General features: G+C 46.5%; 1 protein-coding gene across 1 annotated transcript in view; it reads right to left on the bottom strand.

Moving 5' to 3' along the window:
• The window catches only part of DNAH10 (dynein axonemal heavy chain 10), a 64,979-nt gene that overhangs the window by 26,614 nt on the left and 14,279 nt on the right, over positions 1–24,086 (bottom strand). Inside the window, exons 15-46 of the mRNA XM_087942603.1 lie at positions 23,690–23,862; positions 22,118–22,269; positions 20,900–21,064; positions 19,432–19,639; positions 18,507–18,663; positions 16,808–17,284; positions 16,047–16,205; positions 15,708–15,824; positions 15,520–15,622; positions 14,700–14,878; positions 14,216–14,427; positions 13,491–13,647; positions 13,175–13,408; positions 12,956–13,078; positions 12,054–12,287; positions 11,716–11,939; positions 11,013–11,282; positions 10,053–10,236; positions 9,401–9,535; positions 8,857–9,009; positions 8,555–8,743; positions 7,501–7,647; positions 6,639–6,830; positions 6,167–6,285; positions 5,346–5,504; positions 4,933–5,068; positions 4,678–4,797; positions 4,230–4,364; positions 3,895–4,111; positions 3,042–3,155; positions 2,179–2,324; positions 1,248–1,400 (exon numbers count right to left, since the gene is read on the bottom strand). Of these exons, the coding sequence (XP_087798729.1) occupies positions 1,248–1,400; positions 2,179–2,324; positions 3,042–3,155; positions 3,895–4,111; positions 4,230–4,364; positions 4,678–4,797; positions 4,933–5,068; positions 5,346–5,504; positions 6,167–6,285; positions 6,639–6,830; positions 7,501–7,647; positions 8,555–8,743; positions 8,857–9,009; positions 9,401–9,535; positions 10,053–10,236; positions 11,013–11,282; positions 11,716–11,939; positions 12,054–12,287; positions 12,956–13,078; positions 13,175–13,408; positions 13,491–13,647; positions 14,216–14,427; positions 14,700–14,878; positions 15,520–15,622; positions 15,708–15,824; positions 16,047–16,205; positions 16,808–17,284; positions 18,507–18,663; positions 19,432–19,639; positions 20,900–21,064; positions 22,118–22,269; positions 23,690–23,862 (5,643 nt within the window). The remainder of the gene's footprint in view (positions 1–1,247; positions 1,401–2,178; positions 2,325–3,041; positions 3,156–3,894; positions 4,112–4,229; positions 4,365–4,677; positions 4,798–4,932; positions 5,069–5,345; positions 5,505–6,166; positions 6,286–6,638; positions 6,831–7,500; positions 7,648–8,554; positions 8,744–8,856; positions 9,010–9,400; positions 9,536–10,052; positions 10,237–11,012; positions 11,283–11,715; positions 11,940–12,053; positions 12,288–12,955; positions 13,079–13,174; positions 13,409–13,490; positions 13,648–14,215; positions 14,428–14,699; positions 14,879–15,519; positions 15,623–15,707; positions 15,825–16,046; positions 16,206–16,807; positions 17,285–18,506; positions 18,664–19,431; positions 19,640–20,899; positions 21,065–22,117; positions 22,270–23,689; positions 23,863–24,086) is intronic.

Below are 24,086 nucleotides of genomic sequence, written 5' to 3'. Positions count from 1 at the left end.
GAGAATAAGTCAATCTCTTCATTGTGACAGCCCCTCAAGTCTTGGAAGACTCGACCATAACAACACAAGAGCAAACAATAGATACAAACTCAAGGTTAACCGCACCAAATACGACTTCAGCCACAGAGTGGTCAATGTCTGGAATACTCTACCTGACTCTGTGGTTTCTTCCCCAAACCCCAAAAACTTTAACCTTAGACTGTCTACTATTGACCTCACCCCTTTTCTAAGAGGTCTGTAGGTGCACCAACGTGCCTGTATTCATAACTATGTTTTTACTTATACCTATTATCTTGTAAGCGATTGACAAATCAAAATAAATAAATAAAATAAAAATAAAATAAAATTATTCAGGGTTAGGGGTGACATGATAGCAGTCTTCCAGTTACATGAGGGGCTGTCACAGAGAAGAAGGGATTGACTTAATTCTCCAAAGCACCTGAAGGCAGGACAAGAAGCAATGGATGGAAGATAGAATAGAATAACAGAATTGGAAGGGACCTTGGAGGTCTTCTAGTCCAACCCCCTGCTTAGGCAGGAAACCCTACACGCCACTTTAGACAAATGGATATTCAACATCTTTTTTAAAACTCCCACTGTTGCAGCATCTACAACTTCTGGAGGCAAGTTGTTCCACTGGTTAATTGTTTTAACTGTGAGGAAATTTCTCCTTAGTTCTAAACTGCTTCTCTCCTTGATGAGTTTCCACCCATCACTTCTTGTCCTGCCCTCGGGGGCTTTGGAGAGTAGCTTGACTCCCTCTTCTTTGGGGCAGCCCCTGAGATATTGGAAGACTGCTATCATGTCTCCCCTGGTCCTTCTCTTCATCAGACTAGACATACCCACTTCTTCATAAAGCAACCATTCTTTATATGTTTTAGCCTCCATCCCCTAATTATCTTTGTTGCTCTTCTCTGCACCCTTTCTAGATCATCAAAGAGAGATCCAACCTAGAAGTAAGGAGAAACGATAGCTGTGGAATTCCTTCTACGAGGCCATCTCTGTCCTTCTCTACTTCTCCCAAGTGACTGTTAAATGACTTTTCCCCTTCTTAACTTTTAGGACTTTTCCTCTTTCTTTAACTTTGTAGAAGAAGGAGGTGTCGACGGGCATTGATGTGACAGGCCAAGCAGAACCAACACGAATGGAGGCCAATCTGGTTGGTTTGTTTTTGAGGACTACTTGTGAAGAGTTTGACAATGTTCTTCCCCTCTTCCATGTTCAGCTCTGTCTCCTGGAGTCCTTACCCGAGGCATGTTCATGTCGTCCATAAAGACCAGGAGCCGTTTTCCCATGGGAGGCCCGTAGGTTTCTTTGGTCCGCTTCTCCACGTTGGCTTCCATGTTCCTCTGAATGTCCATGGAAGTGGTGCGAGAGGAGAAGTTGATGACCAGCAGAACCTGGATGGGACAGACCCAAAATTATTGCCAGAAATAAAAGCTGGCGAGGGAGGCAACCTGGCGTGATTTGGGGGTGTGGTGGGATGTAGTCTGGATTGCCAAGAAAGAGGGAAGGGGGACCAAGAGACAACAAAGTTTGGACAGTTTGGTTGGGAGGAAGAGAGTTTAGACGGCTCCTCCCTGGAAGTTCCCAGAGTAGACCTTTAATGATGGAAGTCGTCTGCTTTGGTTTGGAAATATTTCCGTCTACAGGTGAGAGGAAATTGCTCAGAAGTAATGTCTTTCTTGGTACTTCGGGGTTTTACAATAGAGGAAGGTCTGTAGAGATTCTCAGTCATCCAGGTCATATTTGCCCCAAAGGTTGTCCTTTGGAACAACCATGACCTGGATGACTGAGAATATCTACACACTTTAACTATACAATTTGGGATGAACACCCTTTGAATGGTGTGGGAGCAGGAATGGATTTCCAGAGGGAAAAAGGGCAGACTCAGGTGACTCTGAGGACACAGATAAAACCTCCAAGTAGCCTCAATGACCCTCTGAAAGGATGCAAATGACCAGCTGTCTGCAAGGAATATAAATCCTCCCATTCCCTCCAGTCAGAGCTGAAGAAGCTCCTTGGATGGGAAGCAAAATGTCTTCGAAGAAGAAGAAAGTCCAGTTGCCTCTTGGAAAAAAAGCACCTTTGGGTTACAGTAGAGGAGCAACCAGGACATGGAAGAATGGCCCAATAGGCAGGAGGATGGAGTCCCGGTCCAGAACGCGACAGCCTTACGTTTGTGTCTGGGTTCAGCTTCCTGAGCAAGTTCTGCGTCGTGGCCGTTTTGGAGGTCCCCGACTCTCCCACCAGAACCATCGGGCGCTTGATCTTCAACATCTTCTCCAGCAGCCAAGTGGTGCGTGTGGTGTCCACAGTTGGAACTGAAGGAGGAACCATTGAAGGGAGCATCCCTCAGAAAATCAGTCTGGAGACCCAAGCCACTTCACAGAGAGGGCGTCCAACGGATCCTTTGCACCACAGAGAGGCCCCCACCCCATTACAACTCGAGCCCTGGGTGGGCTTTACGCGTCTCTTCCGAAAACGACACTTAATTTGTAATATTCGTGGAAGCAAAGGAGGTATGGTTAGGAGGGGTCGTTGTATTACACACGATTTATTTAAGTTTAATTTACTTTTTTTCTGACCCCATTTTGCTCACTGGAAATCCAGCTCTTGCTACCTTTTATTGAAGGTCGAAATGGCACTTAACCCTATTCTAACAACCTGTAGAATCTGAGAAGGATGGAAAGTCCAGTAATCGGGTCTAAGGAGCCGGGGTAAAAATATCGGAGACCGTCAGTTCACATCCTGATTTATCCATGAAAGACAGCTGGGTGACTTTGGGACAATGACTAGGAGACTGTGAGACAATCCCTTTCTCTCGGCCCAACAGGATTGTTGTTGTGAGGAAAACAGCTGGATAGGTTTGCTGCCTTGCAGAGTTTGTAAAAATAATAAGGGTGGAGGGGACGACATACAAACTGATAAAAGAATGCCTGAAAATACGTTGCTTTGGAAAGCACTCATCGAAACTGCGACTCTCAAGCGTTAACCGATGACACTCCTACCAAACGGTGCTCCGTTGGTTTCCCTCTTACCTAGGATGTCGATAAATCTCACTTCAGGAGTGTGGTGATACTGAGCAACCAGGCTGCTCCACGGCACCCACCTTCTCCCGTCAAAGTGGAAATCGTACAAGGTGGGGAGCTGCCCTGTGGGAGAGAGCAATTGGGACACCTCAGAACAATGGTGGTGGAAGAGAAACTTATTGAATGGCCACCTGGAGCCCCCGAAACAGGGCTGATGTTCCCTCAACTTCCTTCAGAACAAAGTGGAGGAGGAGGAGGAGGAGGAGGAGGAGGAGGAGGAGGAGGAGGAGGAGGAGGAGGAGGAGGAGGAGGAGGAGGAGGAGGAGGAGGAGGAGGAGGAGATGAGGGAAGGAGAAGAAGGAGAAGGAGGGAGGAGGAGGAGGAGGAGAAGAAGGTGGAGCAGGAGGTGGAGGAGGAGGAGACGGAGAGGAGAGGAAGCGAAGGAGGAGGAGGAGGAGGAGGAGGAGGAGGAGGAGGAGGAGGAGGAGGAGATGCGGAAGAGGAAGAGGAAGACGGAGAAGGAGAAGGAGAAGGAGAAGAAGGAGGAGGAGGGAGAAGAAGGTGGAGCAGGAGGTGGAGGAGGAGGAGACGGGGAAGAGGAAGAGGAAGCCAAGGAGGAGGAGGAGAGGAGGAGGAGGAGGAGGAGGAGGAGGAGGGAGGAGGAGGAGGAGGAGGAGGAGGAGGAGGATGGAAGAGGAAGACAGAGAGGGAGGAGGAGAAGGAGAAGAGGAGGAGGGAGGAGAAGAAGGTGGAGCAGGAGGTGGAGGAGGAGGAGACGGGGAAGAGGAAGAGGAAGCCGAAGGAGGAGGAGGAGAGGAGGAGGAGGAGGAGGAGAAGTCTTCTTCTGACCTCGAAAACCAACCTGGCAATTCTCCTGGCTTTGCTAAAATCGTCTCGTCGTTGACTGTTGACATGGAAGAGATGCGTTTAATAAAGTCATCAAATTTGCCCCTTCCCGCTTCAAGGAGACTGGCTCCTAAGGAGCAGTAAAGGGCTTCTAGGAAGTAGCATTCAAGCACATCGGGGTCCTCCACTTCAGCCTCGATCAGAGCATCGAGCATCATGCTCAGCTGAGTCACCTGTGGGAGGAAACCCCAGAGCTGAAAAAAAAACCACATCATCGGGCTGGCCATGAAAAGCAGGCCCGGTTCTTTTTTTGTTTTCTCCTTTCATGAAAACAAAAATCCGATTATTTACCATGTTCAGATCCGTCTGCGGGACAATCATCTTCATTTTTTCTCCTTGCCGTCCATCCACAATGCCTTCGACGATCATTTCGATCAAAAAAGGCACGTATTTGTCAAAGAGTCTGTCCAACAGTTGTTTCTCTTGCTGGAAAAATAAAAGTTATTCCAAGTTAGAAGAACAAGTCCTCCCCGTTCTTCTTCCTCCTCCTCTTGGGAGCATCACCTCAAGGCACCGATTTGGGAGAACGTCACAAAAGACCACAACTCTTGAACAAACAAACGAAGCTCGAGCTGGAATCTTATGAGAAACAAGAGCTATCATACAGTATGACTCATACAAATGTTCGGTTTTTTTTTTTAAAGTGTCTTCACTTATGCTTGTCCAGACACATGGAAGAATCCATTATCAGTCGTGGTCTTCAGAAGTTGTTCCAAGGTCATCGTTCGTTGTTCTTTACCTTGCTCCTTTCTTTTGTCCATTTATCCCAATAAGGTCTGTATCTCAAATTCTTCGGGTCTACAAAGACCATCCCACAACGTGATACAGTGGCTGGGGAGGCGTATTGTAGGTCGCCAACCTGTAAGGAAGGTTAAAAGAAGCTCCAAGACCGGATAGTGGCTAGAGGGATGTCCTGTTGGGTTGGAAATGGGTGAGGCTCCTTCCAAAGGAAGGAGGAAGCTCAAAGTCATTGGCATCGTGAGACCAGCCTGACCTCAAACAGAAGAGCACAATGGGCTTGAAGCCGGATACGCTCCCCGTTGGCCAGAGTCAACAGCTTGTTATCATCCATCACAGAATTCATGTTTTCTACCCAGAGAGCATCGACGTCGCCATCAAATAATATGTACCTGTGTATACAGATTGAGAAAAAAAAAATGCACCGAAGACCAACAACTCTTATTCCATTGCATAAGTGAGCTTGCTTCTTAACCTGCCTGTCTCAAACGGCTAAATGTTTGACCCACAGGCCCATATCTCCCCTTCTATTCTCCCCTCACCCCAAAATGAAAAAGTAAAATAAAACGGAGCATAACGAATTTTTTTAACAATCATGAAACGGAGTGGGTGGTCAAGGAATCCAAAGATTTTCCCAGTTGCAAAAACATGGATGCAGGATCCATTTACCGTCTCTCTTTTTTGTCGGTGGGTTTGTTGATTTCCCGGAAGATGTTGGACAAAACGCCATCGGTCCAGTCTCGTGTGGCGGGATCGAGGATGCCGTACAATTCGATCACACTCATGGCTTTGGGGTTCAGGATGTGCAGCTTGGTCAGCAGGCCTAATCTAATGAGGTTATCGATTACGAGAAGAAGAATTGGGTCAATGACATTCCCGTGGGGACCGGCCCAAAAAGGCTCGGATATGAAATCCTGTCCTGTCTCGGATGTGCCAACTCAGAATGAAGCTCATTGCTAAAAAGGGTGCCCCATTTCCCACACTGGCTAACAAAGACCACCACAAAATCCACAGGCGTGAAAAGGGAGAAATCACCCTGCCCGTGATAAGGCGGCTGATATTCAGGGATGTGATATTTCTGATGTGTCTGGATTATCGTTAATTCAGAAACAGATTTTCCATGAATTTGTAGGTACAGCCCAATTCACTTTTGACTCCTGCTCACATCCGCTTCGTTAAACTACGGAGTGGTGGCTTGGAAAAAAAAAAAAAAGTAATCACATCCCCGATTTCCAGGCTCCGAAAACCAAAAAAGACACAGTGAGACCCTTCCAAGCGGCTTCCTTTATGGTTCCTCACAACCCGGCAGAAATCTTGCCCAACTCAATTGGGCTACTGGCACTGTAAAACATATACTCTGGGAACTATCAGGAAGGAGCTGTCTTCACCTGCTCCCTCTTCCACAAACTATACTGAGTCACCTCTTACTTTCAGCCCCTCCCTCCAGGAATCCAGGCCACGTTCCACCACACTGATTGATTTGTGCTTACTTTGTCTGAGCGTGACACAAGGCGTTGATGACCACTGACTTGCCACCTCCGGTTGGCCCTACCACCATTGTGGTGTGTCGTGTTAGCATTGTTTCATACATTTGGACCACTTTATCCACCTGCGGGGAGGGAAAAAAAATACCCCAATGGCAGCCATCTTGACTGGAATTATAAACCCCTTCATGGAACTGACATTCATTGATCGTTTAAATCAGGAGTCTCCAATCTTGGCCACTGTAAGACATGTGGACTTCAACTCCCAGAATGCCTCAGCCTGAGGCATTCTGGGAGTTGAAGTCCACAAGTCTTACAGTCGCCAAGGTTGGAAAACCCTAATCTAAAATGATCATCTTCCCAATTTCAGACAACTGCATTATGGCTTGATGAAGCTTTTCAGACAAGCTTCATGAAGGCCAAATGATCTGACTGTATCTTGGCCATCTCTTTGATCTTAGTGACTTTCATTTAATACCTGAACAGGTAGAACCATGTAACCTTCTTCAGCCAGTACTTGTTCCACTGCATCGTTGAATTTGGGATAGCGGACACGGGGGCAATCCAGTCCAGGGAAGAGATCGGAGATCAAGCCAAGGAAAAGAGGAACATCTTCAAAGACAAACTTGGGGAGGTTCATATCTCGCAGGGCTCTCATGAGGACCACATCCTAGAGTGGGTTTGAACCCCAAGGAAACATTAAAAACGTTGGTGAGCGGAGTTGACTTCCTTGAATAGACTTCCCGTTAAAAAGGAACCCTCCAAAAAAGATAAGGCCTCTCGCCATTTAAAATTCATCTCAAGATGACCAAAGGGGTTAAAACTTAATGAAATTACCACGCTCCTGAAAGGCCATTTAATTATACCAATGAATTTGTAGATTAAGGAATTCTAGCCATGGACTCCTCTTAAATCAGTGTTAAAATTTAGGGATTTAGAAGGACACATCAATACATAGCTACAATATTAATTGAGGATGGTGTTATAAATCCTGGTGTACTTAAAATCCGGATCGTTGTTCTACTTTTATTTACACGCTTTTGGTGAATAAAGAGGGTGAGGGTAGTTGGAGATCCACTTTGTTGGAATAAAGAAAGCACCTGACATATCAAGAAGGTTAGGTTAACGTCGTTTTCTGGTCCTGTTTAAAAGCCATTGGCCACGGCGGTTGGGGATCTCATTTCTGGGTGATTTTTATGGTAAGTCTTTCGATAAGTTCAGACAGGGAAGAAATGCTGGTCTGGGGTAGCTGTTTTGCTCCTTGAATCCAAAGCTCTCACCGTTGATTTTTCAAGGTATCACAAATCCCTTGGTTGATCTACCTGTGGAAGTAAGTTTACCTCGGGGAGATCTGAAGACCCTCTTTTCAGCTCTCCGGCCATGACCAGGACAGACTTCAGAGCCCGAAGCCCAAAATCGTAGTGATGCTGTTTAGAAAGCTGTTCTCTTGCCAACTTGTACAGCACAGTCATCTTCTTGGCTAGCACCTATTGGACATTTATCCTAATTTAATATTTTATCTCCTATATTGTATTGTCCACATTTCTCTCTCTCTCTCTCTCTCACACACACACACACACACAAACACACTTGCTGACACTTTATTTAAACTAAATTTGTATATCAGTTGTTGCATGACCTCATGCTATACACTACATAAATAAACAAATCCATTGGACAAAATCAACAGGAAATGCCCTTGAACAGAAAGCTCTCGATGTACAACAGTCCACTTACTGTTTTGGTTCGCCGGCACCCTGTGCAGACGGCAACGGAATCGGACAGTGAGGAAGAATGGGGACCAGTCCGGGAGTCTGGGGAGGACTTGGATGAGGGTCCTGCATCTGATGCAGAGATGGGACCAGGGCCATCTGGGAGTGGGGTGCTGACTCTGGAGCCTCCGGAGTCTGGCAGCAGCAAGGCAGAGGAACGAAGGGAGCCTGTTCCCAGTGTGCGTATGCACAGAATTGCCAGAAGGCAAGAGCAGCTGAGACAAAAGGGGCAACTCGGGGATAAGGCTGGGAGGTGATTGCCCCTCCCATAAGGGATAAAGAACAGGCAAAGGTGAAGAAACCTTTGCAGGAAGCAAAGTCGTTTGTTCGGTTCAAGATTCATTCTTGAAGCTCTTTGTACTTCGGTTGGTTGTTCTTGTACTTCAGTTGGTTTCTTTCCTAGTTAACTGGATACTTCTGTTTTTGGCAGCACCTCAGAGAACTGAAACGTGGGTGCTTATCTCGGGGAATTGTTTGAGATTAATTCTAGCTGGGAATGAAAACAATTCCCAGCGTTGCAATAAAATATGTTTTGTTTTTAAAACAAGTTTGTGAATAATTACGGTTTACGAAGCCCGGGTCAGAACAACACCCATCCATTTGCGATGACCCTGCGACGCACCTTCGCCAGGAGAAATCCCTCGGAGAACAGCATAATTTCGCAAATCTGCTGCAGGTCAGGGACGATGACCACCACTGGCCTGAAAAGGGCCTTTACGGATTCAGGGAGCTCCGTTCGTCCCGCGTAGCCAGGATTCATGGTGATGAAAATGCCCATCCGAGGGTCCAGTGCGATTTCTTGCCCTTCAAACTGAAATGCGGTACTTTGGCCGAGGGTCCCAAAGAACCCCGGATCTGGGGGGGGGGGTGGATTAGGAGCCAGAATTTCAAGCAGGGGATTTTTTTTATTTTTTACCTCTTTACCTGAAATGTTTTCAGCTGGTTCATGAGGGCGTTTCGGATCGTCTGAATCTGGGAAGAGATGACCGAGAGGACGGAAGCGTCGATCCGGTTGAATTCATCAAAGCAGCCCCACGCTCCACACTGGGCGAGGCCCGAGAAGATTTTACCCACAGCCTACAGAAAGAAGACGAGGACTGAAGATGAGGTGTCTAAGGAGATTGTCAGTCATCCGAGTCACGGTTTGCCCCAAAGGTGTTTTCTTCAAAAGGCAACTGGACTTTCTTGGTTTCTCCTTGAAGAGGTTTCGCTTCTCATCCCAAGAAGCTTCTGCAGTTCTACAGAACAGTGGGGAATTCAGAATTCTTCACTCAGAACTAAAGAAGCTTCTTGGGATGAGAAGTGAAACCTCTTCAAGGAAAAAACAAGAAAGTCCAGTTGCCTTTTGAAGAAAGCACCTTTAGGTTAAGCAGAGATGGTTGCACATTGGTTTTTGGTTGGCCAGCAGACTGAAATCTTACGGCCACAGCGTAGAAAATGGAGAAGGGGAGAAGGGGAGATTCCTGACCTTGAAGTCCATGCCTTCTCCGCAGTTGGTGACCACACAAAGCAAGCCCAAAGCTTTGGCGAGATCCTTCGTTGTCTCGGTCTTTCCAGTTCCTGCTGGACCCGCAGGAGCTCCACCCAAGTACATAGACAAGGCCTTTGAAGGGGGAAAGAAGTTGAAAAACATGACTAGGACAGTGGCTGTTGATTCTGCCTCAACAGGACTTTGATCCTGACCCAGGAAGCAATCACTGGTTCATCTCGAAAGCAAGTTCCTTGTTGAGTTGTGGCTCCTGCCCTCAAAGGATCCGATCACCCCAACTTTGCAGCCTTAAAATCTGGCTTTTCTCCCAACTTCTGGGATGGTGGTCTGTCTACAAGACTGCATTATCGTTTATTAACTGCAATGGGTTATTCCTCCCGTTAAGCAACTTTATGGTTTCTTATTGTTTGGGGTAGAGAGCTGGTTTTTATTTTAACCAAACTCAAGTTATGAGATGGCTTGCATATCAGAATTGTAAATAAGGATGAGAAGAAGAATTAAAAGTGGGATACTGAAGGAAGACATATTCTGGTGCGTTTAGAGCCTCTGAATTCAAGATCTGCTTTTTTTTAAAAAAAATAAAGGGCATTCCAGAGTCAGAAGCCAATGGAAGGTCTCCTTGTTGGTTCACCTGTGTGAGCGTCAGGTATATCCGGTCTGTGAGGGGAGTGATGACCAGGCGCCCGTTTAAGCCCATGTATTCATAGCCGTAAGAAAAGGTCCCGGTGCATTGCCGTACGTTGAGTTCGTCAGGCTCACGGTCCCAGTAAAATCGCAACTGGCTCTCCCACTCAAATTCTCGGGCTTCCATAATGCTGACGAGAAAGGATTGGAACACGGTCAGAGAGCCCTTTCAAGATTGAGATGAAGAAAACTAACCAAGCAAATGTTGAGAAGAAGAACAGAGGTCAGAGGTGCTCCAAATTCATTATTTTTAACACTGTTTACAGACAGTCCTTGACGTGCGACAACAATTGGAAACAGACTCTTGGTTACTAAGCATGACCGCATTGCTTTGGGACGGCTGTCCCTGCGGTCCCAGTTACTGTTGCATTAGGTGAGGCAAATTCCTGCTGGCTTCCCACAAAGTCAGTGGGGAAACCAGTAGGAAGCTCCAAATCCCAAGCCCGCCGCAAGTAAGTGGATGCTCTTGTGGAAGGGGGGGGGGGTACAAGGGGCTGTGGGGGAGGTTCGTTGAGGGGGTGCAGGGCATGGCACAGAGCAAGAACAGCGAAACTGCAGGAGGCTACATGGGTGAGTGAGACTTACTCCAGCAATTTGCAACATGTCCTACCGTCTTCCCCACTGACCTTCTGGAGAAGCAGCCAGGAAACATTGTAAATGGCAATCACATGATCGCTTGGCCGCCAGTCGTAAACGCAAACAGGTTACCAAGCACCCAGATCACAACCACGTGGCCGCAAAAGTTCTGGAATGACTGAAGTCCAAGGACCGATTGCAACCACCATTTTTTTCAGCACCATCATAACTTGGAACCATTGAGGGCTACGTATGTGACCATGCCATTTGTGCCCAGTTGATTCTGAACTTCACTGGACTGTTCCTTCACCTCCAGGGGGGGACGATTTACCTGTCTCGTACAAAGGTATCAACAATATCCCTCGCGTGGACGTCAATGATGAGAACAGTGTTGTATTTCTTCCTGTCGTTCTTGCTTAGCGGCTTGGTGATCCGGGTCACCAGCGAGTCGATCTGCTGGTGCATTTTCTTGGCGTAGATCTTCATGGCTTGTTTCTCTCCTTTCTTGACCTTCCGGAAGATGTCTTCGACCTCCCAGGTCCACCACACCTGGTTGGCTGCCAGCACCATCATCCCCTGATACATCAGCATCCAATCAACTCTGCGGAAAAAGGCGGATTTGCAAGGGTGGCAGAGATAAAGATATTTTGCTTTGTCTCAATGTTTGGAGCTGTAGACATGCAAGCATTAAGAGGTAGTGTAAAATAATAATAAGAGAATGAATAAGAAGAAGAACTTGTTTGCTTCTGGAACAACGGATTGAGCCAAGTGTTCTCTCTTAGTTCAGAGGTCTCCAAACTTGGCCAACTGAGGAATTATGGGAATTGAAGTCCACAATTTAGACTAAAAAGTATGAATTGAAGTCTCAAAGCAGCTAAGTTTGGAGACTCCTGATCTAAATATCTGATAATAGATAATATAGACTGAAGTTTAGAGAGCAGACTAAAAACCCCACCTTTGGATTGCTGCAGTTTTATAAAGTTCTTGGAGCACCAACAATACTGGTGGTCCTGGAGAACCACCCTCTCCCTCACCTGCTTCGGTCTTCGCAATACCGAAAGATGGCTTCCTTGGTGATCAGCCTGTTGGTCCTCCGCATTTCGATCAGCACCGCCGTCATCCAGTTTTCAACTCTGCCTTCCGCCGGGATGGCTTTCCGGAACTCCATCACTTCATTTTCTGCGGAAATCATGGCAGTGGCGATCTTCATCCCACTGTCGTCCTCGTGAAACTTCAGGGCAGCTATGTTGTCGTACATCTGAAACAAGACCAGGAGGAAAGGCGATCGAACCGGGCGAAGGAAGCTACCAGCAGTGGCCCAAAGGGAGAAGATGAATTTAATTCTTCTGGGGATTTCCCCATCACCCCCTACCTTGATCATGTGCTCTTGAACGCACAAGGGGTCACTGCTTCCGAGGATGCTGAGCAGCTCGTCGTCCGAGATGAAGAAGAAACGCGGGAAAGCGTTCCTCTTGGAATCCAGGTAATCGTTCAAACTCTTCTGGCACTTTTCCAGCCCATCGCTTATGTTCTGAAGTTCGCTAAGACGGTTGTGAGCTTCGCAGCACCTCTTGATCACCGGATCTTTGACCGTTTCTCCCATGATCTGCAGAGATCGGGAGGAGGGGGAGGAAGAGGCTGAAAAGCCACCAAGGAGTAATCCCGTGAATGATAATAATATACGCCTCTTCCCTTAAGGTCTCCCAAAGCAGAACAAAAAAACAGATCAACGTTATACTATAAAAAAGGAACACGAAAGTTTACAGAAACTGTTCATGAAACACAAGCCAAAAGACTATATTTAAATTAAATTTTAAAAAACCCAAACATAACACACACACAGGGAGCCCAAGGATAAGGTATTAAGGAGAGAGAGAGAGGTAAGGGAGGGAGGGAGAGGGGGAGAGATTGATTTTCAATTAAACATGTGAAAGGCTCACATATTTGGGACCATTTGAGTTTCATACGTCTGTTTGATGGTTTCCTTTGGGTTCTGGAGCAATGGTGTGCTAGCCCACTCTTGGAACTACATGATATTTCTTGGCGGCCTTTTTGGTGACCATCTCAATCTTGTTAGTCTACTCAGAAGGTTCTGCCTGGAGACATTTAGATTTTTCTAGACTTCAATCAATATCTTGACTTGGGCCCTACATTCTTGAGGGAGCCTGCTCAATGCTTAAATAGTCATCCAGAAGGACTTTCTCACTTCGAGAGCCAGCGCACACCATTCCCTCTTACTGGGTCTCCCCATCAATACACAATTTAGTTACTTGCCCTTTTGAAGACCCTGTCTATGTTGTCAAATTTTTTGGCTTCCTCAGGCAGCTGGGATCTGATGTCTCCCCCAATGAAGATGCTTTCCAGATACATCCATTTCCGCTGAACGACCATCCAGATCTAGACAGAGGAAATGCAGCGTTGACCAAGGGAAGGGAGGCTAGCGAAAGGTAAGTCACCTTTCCACCTGTCCACTTGGAGCGCCAGCCTCCCTACCTCAATCACTTCACCAATCAAAGAGAGGGTTTTCTCCCAGTTGTGGACGGTGCCCAAAAAGGGTGCCACAAATCGGCTTCCGGAAATACTTTGAAGGTTGACGGCATTGTCATCCAGGATCTGAATGATCTCATCGACGGATCCCAAAATGAAGCCCCGTTCTTGAGTCCCTTTGAAGTACCGTTGGACGGTAAATTTCATGTTCTCCCAAGTTTCAATGATTTCCTTCACTCCCTAGGAGAGGAAACAAGGGACGTTCTAAGAACTTGCCCCTGGTCGTTACTAGAGACGACCGAAACACGGGAGAACACCTGACCTTCTCGATGCTCAGCTCTTTGACGGCAGACCCCACAATCTCGTTGATTACGTCGGAATATTTGTGCAGTTGCATGGCAAACATGTTCTCCAAGGTGAAGGTTTCGGTGGCCATGTCGAAACTGGTGCCTGTCCTGCTCATCAGCTCCTTCCAGTGTCTGAAAGAAGAGGAGAAGTCAACACAGGCCAAGGGTGGATTGAAGTGAACCAAAGTGATTTGTGTTTTAGGGGTCTGGGGGCTAAAACATATGAAAAACGGCTGCAGGGATATTCTTTTAATATTTGAGGGGCTTCCACAAAGAAGAGAGGGTCAATCTATTCTCAAAGGCACCTGAGGGCAGGACAAGAAGCAATGGATGGAGACTAACCAAGGAGAGAAGCAACCTAGAACTAAGGAGAAACTTCCTGAACAATCAAGCAGTCGAACGAAGTTGTGGGTCCTCCATCAATGGAGATTTTAAAGAAAAGACTGGACAGCCATTTGTCCAAAATGGTAGAGGGTCTCCTGTGTGTTCAGGGGGTTGGACTAGAAGACCTCCAAGGTGCCTTCCAACTCTGTTCTTCTGTTTGGTTTTTAAAGAGAGAAGATGGGAGAAGAAATTCACTCTGATTTTATGGATTTAACCCAGGCCATGCTTCCCAAGCTGTACGTGACTTAAAATGTCCGGGTTTAATGACAACCTTCATTGTTATGAACAGCCCCCCATGGATGAGGAGAAGCCAAACCTCTCTCGTAAGGCTTCATTCTTCAAATCCAGCAGCAAAGGAATGGATTCCTTGAAAGCTTTCATCTTCATTTCCAGGTGATAGGCCACCGGCATGCTACGCACGTGTTTCGGCAACTTGCGAAGGGTTTTGAGATACCCTTCAATTCCTTCCTGTAACACCTGGACATTAAGATTCACCCAGAGGGTCTGGGACCATTCCTCTTTGGCAGCCTAGGAACCCGGAAAAGTCTTGTAAGAACATCTTCAAATTGGCAAAGAGATCAAAGAGAAGATCATCAGCTCAAGAACACCAGACCTCCCAAATAAAGGTTCTTGGAGGCCACAGGCTATCTTCTCATTCATCTGAATGAATAGCACAAGGATAATCCAAAACAGTAGACCACCATGTAGACCACACAAAACTCAAAATTTGGTTGACGACATGAGGTCTGGGGTCCAAAACTCTGAATAAAAAATTGACCGATTTTCGAAAACCATTCTACCTGCTGCAGCTTATAGATTTCGTAGATCTGCCTGAGGCCTTTCATTTCTTTTTGGATTTTGATCATGTCAGGATACATTGTGATGGGCAGGTCAAAGAGTTTTTCGGCGTTGGCTAATTCTTGCCGATTCCTCTCGTGTTTCTCCAATTCTCTTTCAAAAACCACCATCAACTCCAACCCTGCAGGGGACAAATAAATTCAGAACCGAATCCAGAAGGGTGGGAAACCTCAAGAAGAATTTGAAAGAGGGCAAGAAGTCACAACATCTCGGCGAGAATATCACCCAAAGCATAGCAAGCTATGTTTGTCTTAGGGAATGAATCTAAACATTTGTCTGAATTCCATGCCATGTTCAAGAATTTTCTACCCCAAACCTCCCCTTGAAAAAACACCCGAAAATAAAGATAGGCAATTATAAGTCATTAATATAGAGGACATAAATAGAATGGAATTGGCAGAAGCTTCTGACCCAACGAAGTGTCTCTACGATGTTCTTTGGGGGATAAAAAGGAAGATCTGTCCAAGAAGTAAAAAGAGACCCTGTTTTTAACAATCTTGCTTCTCAGCATATCTCCTAAAGCTGCTCTTCTGCAGCTACCATGCCACCAGGTTCCATAGGACTTGAAGAAAACATGACCAGGACGATGGAAAATTGGACAAACGAGACCGGAGGTAGGAAGGAGCATCTGGTCAAGGATGGAGGTGGTGGTTGCATTCTCTCCCAAACAAGACTCTTAAGACCCAAGACCTTCAATCTACATCAGTGTTTCTACCCTGCTTTCCAGCTATCTGGGGTCGGAAGCAGCAGGTTCTCCCTTACCTCTATCAAGATTTTCACCGACAGAACCTGGTCCCTCGGTGACAAACCGTTGGTAGAAGTCATCGATCTCCTTGCTGTAATTTCCAATCTGCTCCCTTGTGATCTAGGAGGCATAATTCCCAGTTAGAAGGCCAATCCAGCTTCTGAACGCTCTTCTCCTTCGTGTCACAATGCGACAACCCCCATACCTCCGTAAAAGTCTTCTTGATGCTGCCCAGGCTGTGATCAACTCCGGCCGCATCAACATAAAGAGTTTCCCACATCAGCTTTATCTTATCCACCAGGTTCTTTTCTTCTTCTGTTATCTGGAGAGGAGGAATGAGAAGATTTCTTTAGAAGGCTCAGAGATTTAAGTTATTTAGGGAAAACATGTGGGATTATTTGGGATGCTGAGGATTCTCCCGAGAGCATCTTTTAAAATTAGCTAGCCAGGTCCTAAAGGCCACCCAACCCCACCAATTTTTCCCTTCATCCATGCTGGACCTTAATCTGGTAGGTATCTCAGCATCTTTGACAATGAAACTTACAGCAATGTTGTACATGCCCAAGGTCCGATATCTCTCTTGAATATCCAAATACTTGAGTTCCACTTCTAGAGATATCTGTTTGATCTCGGCTATTGTGCCCAGGACAAATTTGAGATCTTCCAAGGTATTGGGGGTCGTTTTCAAATTGTGCGACAATCTCTGGAAAGCATGTTCATTTACTCATTAATTCACTCAAACATTGCAAAGGACCATTTGGCTAAAACTACTGTCCAGACTCCATCAGCATGTTTTTAACTCAGAGGACTGTTAGCAAGGAATTAAAGTGTTGGTCTTCAAGAACTTGGAGTGCAAGACATTATTTATGGGATGATGTCCTACATGCCTTGAAAATTGCCTTGGACTAGTTGGGGGTCAACATTAATTTGTGCCTAGAGCAGAGGTGTCCAACATTAGCAATTTAAAAACTTCTGGACTTCAAATTCCAGAATTCCTTAACCATTCTGGGAGTTGAAGTCCACAGGTCTCAAATTCACCAAGGTTGGACACCCCTGGCTTAGATCCTGGACTCAAAAGAAAGATATCTTTGATCTTTTTCACCAACCATTCCTCTGTCCTCTCCAGGGAGTTCTAGGAATTGAATTCTGGCAACTGAAGACCACAGAACTTATAATCACCAAGGTTGGACACTCCTGGCCTAGATCTTGGTCTCAAAAGATAAGATACGTTTGATCTTTTCTCCATCTGTCCTCTCCCAAGTATGGTAGGACCAAAGTGAGCATCCCTAGCTGGAGAAAACCTACCTCAATGTTTTCTTGGAGACTATACAGCACCTCTTTGGCTGACTCGTTGAGTAGCTTCCCAAGGGAAGTGATCCAACCTCTAGCATTCTCCTGGACTGTGAAGGCCAACGGGGACAGCAACAGGCGGATGCATTGCTCATCTTTGACCATGGGCTGTTGCATGACTTCCTGGGCCACCTTCATGTAGAACTGCAGCTTCTCGTCGAAAACCACGCAAGGCGGCTTCTTGGCTGCAAACTTCTCCATGACGATGGCCTTGTCCAGTTTCCACAGGGGCCGATACCGCTTCCAACGGTTGAGGTATTTGGTGAGAGAAGCCAGGAGCTTGTGCATGTTCTGCGTGATCAGGATGGCCTGTTCGATGACTGTTGGGTTCTGGGAGATGTCGCTGAAGAAGCTGAAGATGACCGGTTCATCGTCCCCTTTTTGCTGAGGTGGGCACTCAATGCAACTGCCGTGCAACCAGCGAATAAAAAGCTGCACGGAGAGAAAGGAAGATTCTTGAGCTAAGCTTTGCAGGAAGGGGAAGAGGCACAGTGCTCACGTCACCGATAGTTAACAAATCTGCCAGTTTGGAAAAAAACAAGGGATGGGTGGAAACTGAAAGTCCAGCTGAAAAGAGGCGGCCAAGTCGGTCTATAAATTGGACCTAGTCTTGAAACACCATTTCAGGCTTCAACTGGCAAACAGGACTGGAGGCCAACAAGAATCCAAGACCCCTGTGTAAGTATTCACTGAAGAAAAGGTTAGAAAGCCATAAGGAATTATTTTTTTCTTTTTTTTTTTTTTCATTTGTATTTTTATTTTTTTAATAATAAGTTTTTAGATGAGGAGGTGATCAGGAAAATATTAGAACGTGCAAGAAATGAACAGATTAACACTAGCAATCTAGGAGAAAGAGCAAACTTGAATATTATATGATATGGAAAATATTTTATCAATGGTTAGAGAATAAAAAAGGAATTTGGAAATGAGGAAGAATAAAAGAGAATAGAAAACGAAGTAAGATAGAGATACAAATAAGATGATGTCGATATATGTATGATGAGAATATTGAGATATAATGCTAATAAGGTATTATCACCAGAAGAGCTGTATAATATTTAGCTGTTTGATGTATCTTAACTCTCAGAGAAATAATTTTAATGTGAATGGCGTTATAAATGGTGAAGGATGTGGCACAGAGGTGTTGGTGCCCAGACGACACGCTGCTTGAGAAAAAATTCTAATAACGCTCAGCTCCCTCTTTCCCAGCAGGAGGCTCGGTTCCCATGGCTTCCTTGGTTTTGCAATCATTCAATATCCTTTGATTTCTCTCTATGTCAGAATGAGCTTCTACCCTGGGAGGGTCTGATGCCCACATGAACTTCCCCCAAATCTGTAAACCTGATTGGTCACTGAACTGACCCTTTGTTGGGATGGTGGGAGGTCCCTTCTCTCTCACCTAGACCTCAGCTAGCACGCTGGCATCTCTAAACCTTGCCCATTCGATATAGGATGAAAGGCGTGAAAGATTACTACCCTTTTACACTACGATTTCAAAGAATAGGACATTAGATGTGTCTCGACATGACTGTGAGTTACCTTGAGGATACCTAATATAACCCAATAAAAGAAACTTTGTATGGAAGAATCTGTAGAGTTGTCTATCTGTCTTTATATTCAGCAAGCGAACCAAAAGGCAGAATAGGGGTCTCACCTTGGTGGTTTCCACACAGTCTCGAATGCAATGGATGCTCATCTTCTCAATTTCTCCCATGTTCGGCTGGAGGATGATCTCAGGGGCGGACAAAATGGTCTCAGCTTGGAAGAGCGGAACGTCCCCAACCACGGCGGCGTTGAAGGACTGCAAATTCCTTCCGAGACAGGAAAACAGTCAGAGGGAACAAACCACCAGAGACCGGAGAGAAATGAGAGGGAGGGGCAGATTTACTTTACTCCCAGCCTATCAAGTACTTAGGAGGCAAAGGCTGGGAAGCAGAAGGAAGCAGGGGTGAGCTACTGGGGGTTCAGGAGAGCCCCAACTAAGATTCTGTGCAGTTTGGAGAACACCCCCCCCCAAATCCCACTCCTGGTTGGCTCCGCCCACCCCGCCCCGCCCCTCCCAGAAGTCCCCACATGGCCCATTTTGGATGCAGGTAAGTGCAGGGAGCGTGCGGAGCAGTGGTGGGATTCAAGTTTTTTTTTTTTTCTACTACCGGTTCTGTGGGCGTGGCTCGGTGGGCGTGGCAGGGGAAGGATACCGTAAAATCCCCTGGACAGAGGTGGGATTTGCTGGTTCTCCGAACTACTCAAAATTTCCACTGCTGGTTCTTCAGAACTGGTCAGAACCTGCTAGATACTACCTCTGGTGCAGAGGCCCCGGGAGGGCGAAAAAGCGGGCCTCCCAGAAGTTCGGGAGGGCCGGAAATGGGCCTGTTTCTGGGTTCCAAAGAGCCTCCGGAGCCCGGGGAAGTGCAAAAATGACACGACCACCCCACCGTGGTGCAGGAGGCCGACTAGGCCACGCCCACCCAGCCACCGGGCCGAGAACCCCTTGCTAAAATTTTTGAAGCGCCCCCACCTCGGAAGGCTGAACCTCTGGTCCCGGTGTGACCTACCCGGATTGGATCCCGCGGACTTACTTCAGAACCAAGTTGGTCAAGCTTTGATAGATTTTCTTCTCCCAGAAGGCGTAATACGCCGCGAGCCGCGAGGCTTTCCCTGTGTTGGTGTTGGCCACCAGGCCTTCCATTTTGGTCAGCAGCGGCCCCACCGAGGTGTACTTGCGGACCAAGTGCTCCATGTCCCTGACTCGCTCGCGCTTGATGAACTCGAAGTAATCCTTCACACCTGCCCAGGTGGAGGAGACCGAAGGAAAGTCAAAGTAGGAACGGCTCAACGAGGGCGCTAAAAGTATAATTCCACCGGAAATGGCTTCGTTTGGTGGCGAGAATTCAGACAAAAGTTGGCAAAACGCCCTTTGGGAAGCTTCAGGTGTTCTCGAGGAAACGTGGAACCTATATCCCCAAGGGGGATTTCTGGCCTGGTTTTGAAGTTCCCTGCAGTCTCGAGACCACATTTCGGGCGCTCGGCAACTGGCCTGCATGACCATTTGCAGCATTCCCATGGTCATTTTAAGGTATTTTAAGATATTTTGGCACATAGTGAACAATTGCTGAGCAATCACAGCTTTCATGATGGCTATAAGTGGCCGTAAAATAAGGAAGGAAGAAAGAAAGTATTCATGAACTGGAATAGAGCTTCAGGTCAGCCAATGAATAGCACAGCAACTAAGTCAGCTAATGAGGACTGTTTTGGAAACTGAAACTGGAAGTAGCCTAGGCATGGCTCTTCGTTAAGCTCTGCAGCTCTGAAGCTATGTTGAGCTCAGAGTCGGTCGATTGAAAATGAAACTGCTTCTCTCCTCTGCTATGTATAATGCTTGCCTGCTGAACTAAAGTGAAACTGATGTCTGTTTCTGTGTGCTACTGAAGTTACCTGCAACATGTTTCTGTCTGAGTTTACTCCATGTTGGGGAAATCTACAACTGGTTTGTAAAATCTACTTATGTTTATAAAGAAGTTAAATGAAGCCTCATCCATCTGTGTTTATTTTTCTGGAGCTGAATTCACGCTACAAAACAATGACTTATTTATTTATTTATTTATTTATTTATTTATTTATTTATTTATTTATTTAAATGACCCCATAATCCCTTGCATCGGGGTGGAGTCGGGACAACTGAATGGAGCTGAGTGTTTTAATGGCCAGGTGCCCTTCCTGTCACCAGTACCGAGTTTTGTTCAGCAAATCATATTCTCATTGTGCCCCGAGAGAGAAACATCTGCCTCTACCTAGGATCGAACTCACAGCCTCCTGATTGTGAGGCGAGAGCTCCACCTCTAGGCCACCGCACCACTCCCGTAGGACCTGCTTTATGACTGTCGCAATTTACAACTACCTATTCGTTCATCTCCATGGTTCAACTCAACTGGAGGCCACGCAGTTCACAAGGGTGCCATTTTGTAAGACGGCTCACATTTACGCCGTGGAGTTTTCCCCATTCAACTGAAAGGAACAAAACAAGGAACAAAGAATTGGCCAACCGACCTGGGAGTTGGCCGTCTCCTTTGGAAGGAGGGCTTTTGAACAGGTTGGCCGATTCAATCAATCGAAGTTTATTATTGATGTCTTCGGCATTCTTGTGGATCTGATGCACGAGGGATTCAAACTTCCCAATGGCCTGGGTGCACCGTATAATATAGTCACCAATCCCTGGGAAATAAAAGTCATTTGATCAGGCTCCACACCCTACACAGGCGTGTTCGGGCTGGTGGTGTATCTGCGTGAGTGTGACAAACTAACAATAAGAGGGTAAGAGAGTCGGAAGGGACCTTAGAGGTCTTCCAGTCCAACCCCTGCTCAAGCAGATGAGTGCTTTAGACTTTAAGAGAGCTGACGTGGACAAGGAAAGAAAGAGCCTCGGAAGGATTCCATAGATGGATATCCCAAAAGGGAAAATAATTCAACATGCTTGGGAAACTCTGAAAAACAACAAAGGAACAAGTAAAAACGATACAATAGGGAACAAAAAAAATACCATATCGACTCAGCCTTCCATCCTTCTGAGGTGGGTAAAATGAGGACCCAGATTGTTGGGGGGCAAGAGGCTGACTCTGTAAACTGCTTAGAGAGGGGCTGGAAAGCACTGGGAAGTGGTATATAAGTCTAAGAGCTAAGTGGGAAGGAAGGAAGGAAGGAAGGAAGGAAGGAAGGAAGGAAGGAAGGAAGGAAGGAAGGAAGGAAGGAAGGAAGGAAGGAAGGAAGGAAGGAAGGAAGTGCCATGGTGGCACGGTGGTTGGAATGCAGCATTGCGGGCTAACTCACTGCTCACTGTCAGCAATTTGATCCTGCCCGGCTGAAGGTTGACTCAGCCTTCCGTCCTTCCAAGGTGGATAAAATGAGGACCCAGATTGTTGGCGGGGGGCAAGAGGCTGACTCCGTAAACCGCTTAGAGAGGGCTGGGAAACACTGGGATATGGTATATTAAGTCTAAGTGCTATTGCTCTATGACACCAGCGTGGTTGAACAAGGAGGAAGAGATTTCCTGCTTAGGTGGGGAGGGCTGGACTAGATGACCCTCCCTTCCAACTCTGATTATCTGAATCTGAATCTGAATCCTGCTAGGAAGTTCGCGGGACATCTGTGTGGGTGAAAACACAGATACCCACTCACAAGAGTAATTCAAGACCGGGAGGTCACATTTTTGTTATATTTAAACGGTGGATCCTCTCCCGCTCCCAGGGCTGACTCCGTGAAGTAGGTTACCTAAAGAGTTCCAGTTGAGTCTTTTGTAACCCGATCGGAAAACCCGCCAGAGGTCTTGAATGTGTTCGTCCAGGAGCTGCATCTCAGCCTCGTTCAAGGTTCCTACTAACTTGTGGTAGTGGTCCAGCATCTGCTTGATGCTATCCGTGTATCTGAGACGCCAAGGGAACGGCGAAGAATTTAGACTTCCGAACTGGGCGATTTTAGCCACAGAGAAAACGACCTCAACTTACAACCCCAAGGGGACCCCCACGGATTTCCGCTGCTAAGCGAGACAGTGGCAAAGTGAACAAAGTGAACCCATTTTGCGACCTTTCCTTGGCCCGGTTGTTAAGTGAAAATCACGGCAGTTGATTAAGTTAGTGACACGGTTCCAAGGTCTTATCTGGCTTCCCTTGTTGACTTTGCTTGTCGGAAGGCTGCAAAAGGGGGAATGACGTGACCCCGGGAAACCCTGCAACCGTCGTAAGTACGAGTCAGCTGCCAAGCAGCTGAATTTTAATCATGCGACCACGGGGATACCGCAACGGTCGTAAGCGTGGAAAATGGTCATAAGCGGCTGCTTTTCAGTGGGCCATTGTAACTCTGAGCGGTCGTTAAATGAATTGTGGTATCCATGGCCTTTTTTTTTGGTGCTCAGAGAAGCTTCATAGGCCTAGCTGATTCTTTCAAAAGAATAGAATAATAGAATAAAATAGAGTAACAAAGTTGGAAGGGACCTTAGAGGTCTTCTAGTCCAACCCCTGCCCAAGCAGGGGATACCCTATACCCTTTCAGACAAATGGTTATCCAATCTCTTCTTTAAAACTTCCAATTTTGGAGAATTCACAGCTTCTGGAGGCAGGTTGTCCCACTGGTGAATTGTTCTAACTGTCAGAATTTTTTTTCTTAATTCTAGGTTGCTTCTCTCCTTGATTAGCTTTTACCCATTGCTTCTTGTCTTGCCTTCAGGTGCTTTGGAGAATAGCTTGACTCCCTCTTCTTTGGGGCAGCCCCTCAAATATAGGAAGACTGCTATCATGTCACCCTAAATCCTTTTTTTTTTCATCAAACTAGACAGTTGCTCAGTTCCAGCAACTGTTCTTAATAGGTTTTACCCTCCAGTCTTTTGGAAGAGCCTTATAGCTCCCGCTGCCTTAAGAAGGTTCAAAACATTCTCAAAGATCCATCTCATCCTGGGAACGCTTTTTTTGAACTATGACCATCTGGCAGACGGTACAGGTTAACAATAAAAACAAGGACAAATAGGCTGAAAAACAGCTTCTATCCCACGGCAGGAGCTCTTTTGAATTCTATTGTATATAGTGCAATATGAATGCAATATCGGGGGTTTTCAATTCAATGTGTGGAGTGGGAAGGATTTGTGTTTGTGTTTATTTTCATGGTCATGATGTGCACTGAAGATGGTGTTCGATTTCATTGTACGAGGTGCAATGACAAGAAACTAAACTAAACAGTCTCCTAATCATCTCTGTTGATTAAATGTTTTTAAGAGAAGCAACAGCAGACCTGACCAGTAATGAGGCCAAGTCTCCCACCCACCCACCCACCCCCCGAGTCCTCCATCCTTACCGCAGAAATTTGTCTTCCTGCAAAGCCACATTCCTCGCAATTTCGGGCACGGGGAATCCCAGGTGCTCCATGTACTTGGTTTCGTTGATGATCTCCCGAAGGACGGGCGAAAAGTTGACCACGAAACGTGTCGACTTCTCACTGGTGGTTTCCACCTCCTCTGAACGTACGCTCTGCGAGGGAGAAGATCGAGTTAAGACTACACTCAGGAGAAGAGGTGGAATCCACGCCAGGGAGGGATGAAAAGTCTCCTTTCCATCCGCAAGAGAGCTGGAAGGGGCCTTGGAGGTCTTCTAGTCCAACACCCTGCTCAAGTAGAAGACCCTGTTTGAGACAGAAATGGCTGTCCAGTCTCGTCTGAAAAAGCTCCGGTGCAAGTGTTTCCTCCTTTTTCTAG

This window comes from Notechis scutatus, chromosome 13 (assembly GCF_049901735.1).
Source record: "Notechis scutatus isolate UNSWTSFEM ecotype Mainland chromosome 13, rNotScu1.2, whole genome shotgun sequence".
Lineage (NCBI taxonomy): Eukaryota > Metazoa > Chordata > Lepidosauria > Squamata > Elapidae > Notechis > Notechis scutatus.
Note: the sequence above shows the minus strand (reverse complement) of the source record. Positions and strands in the feature narration are given on the sequence as shown.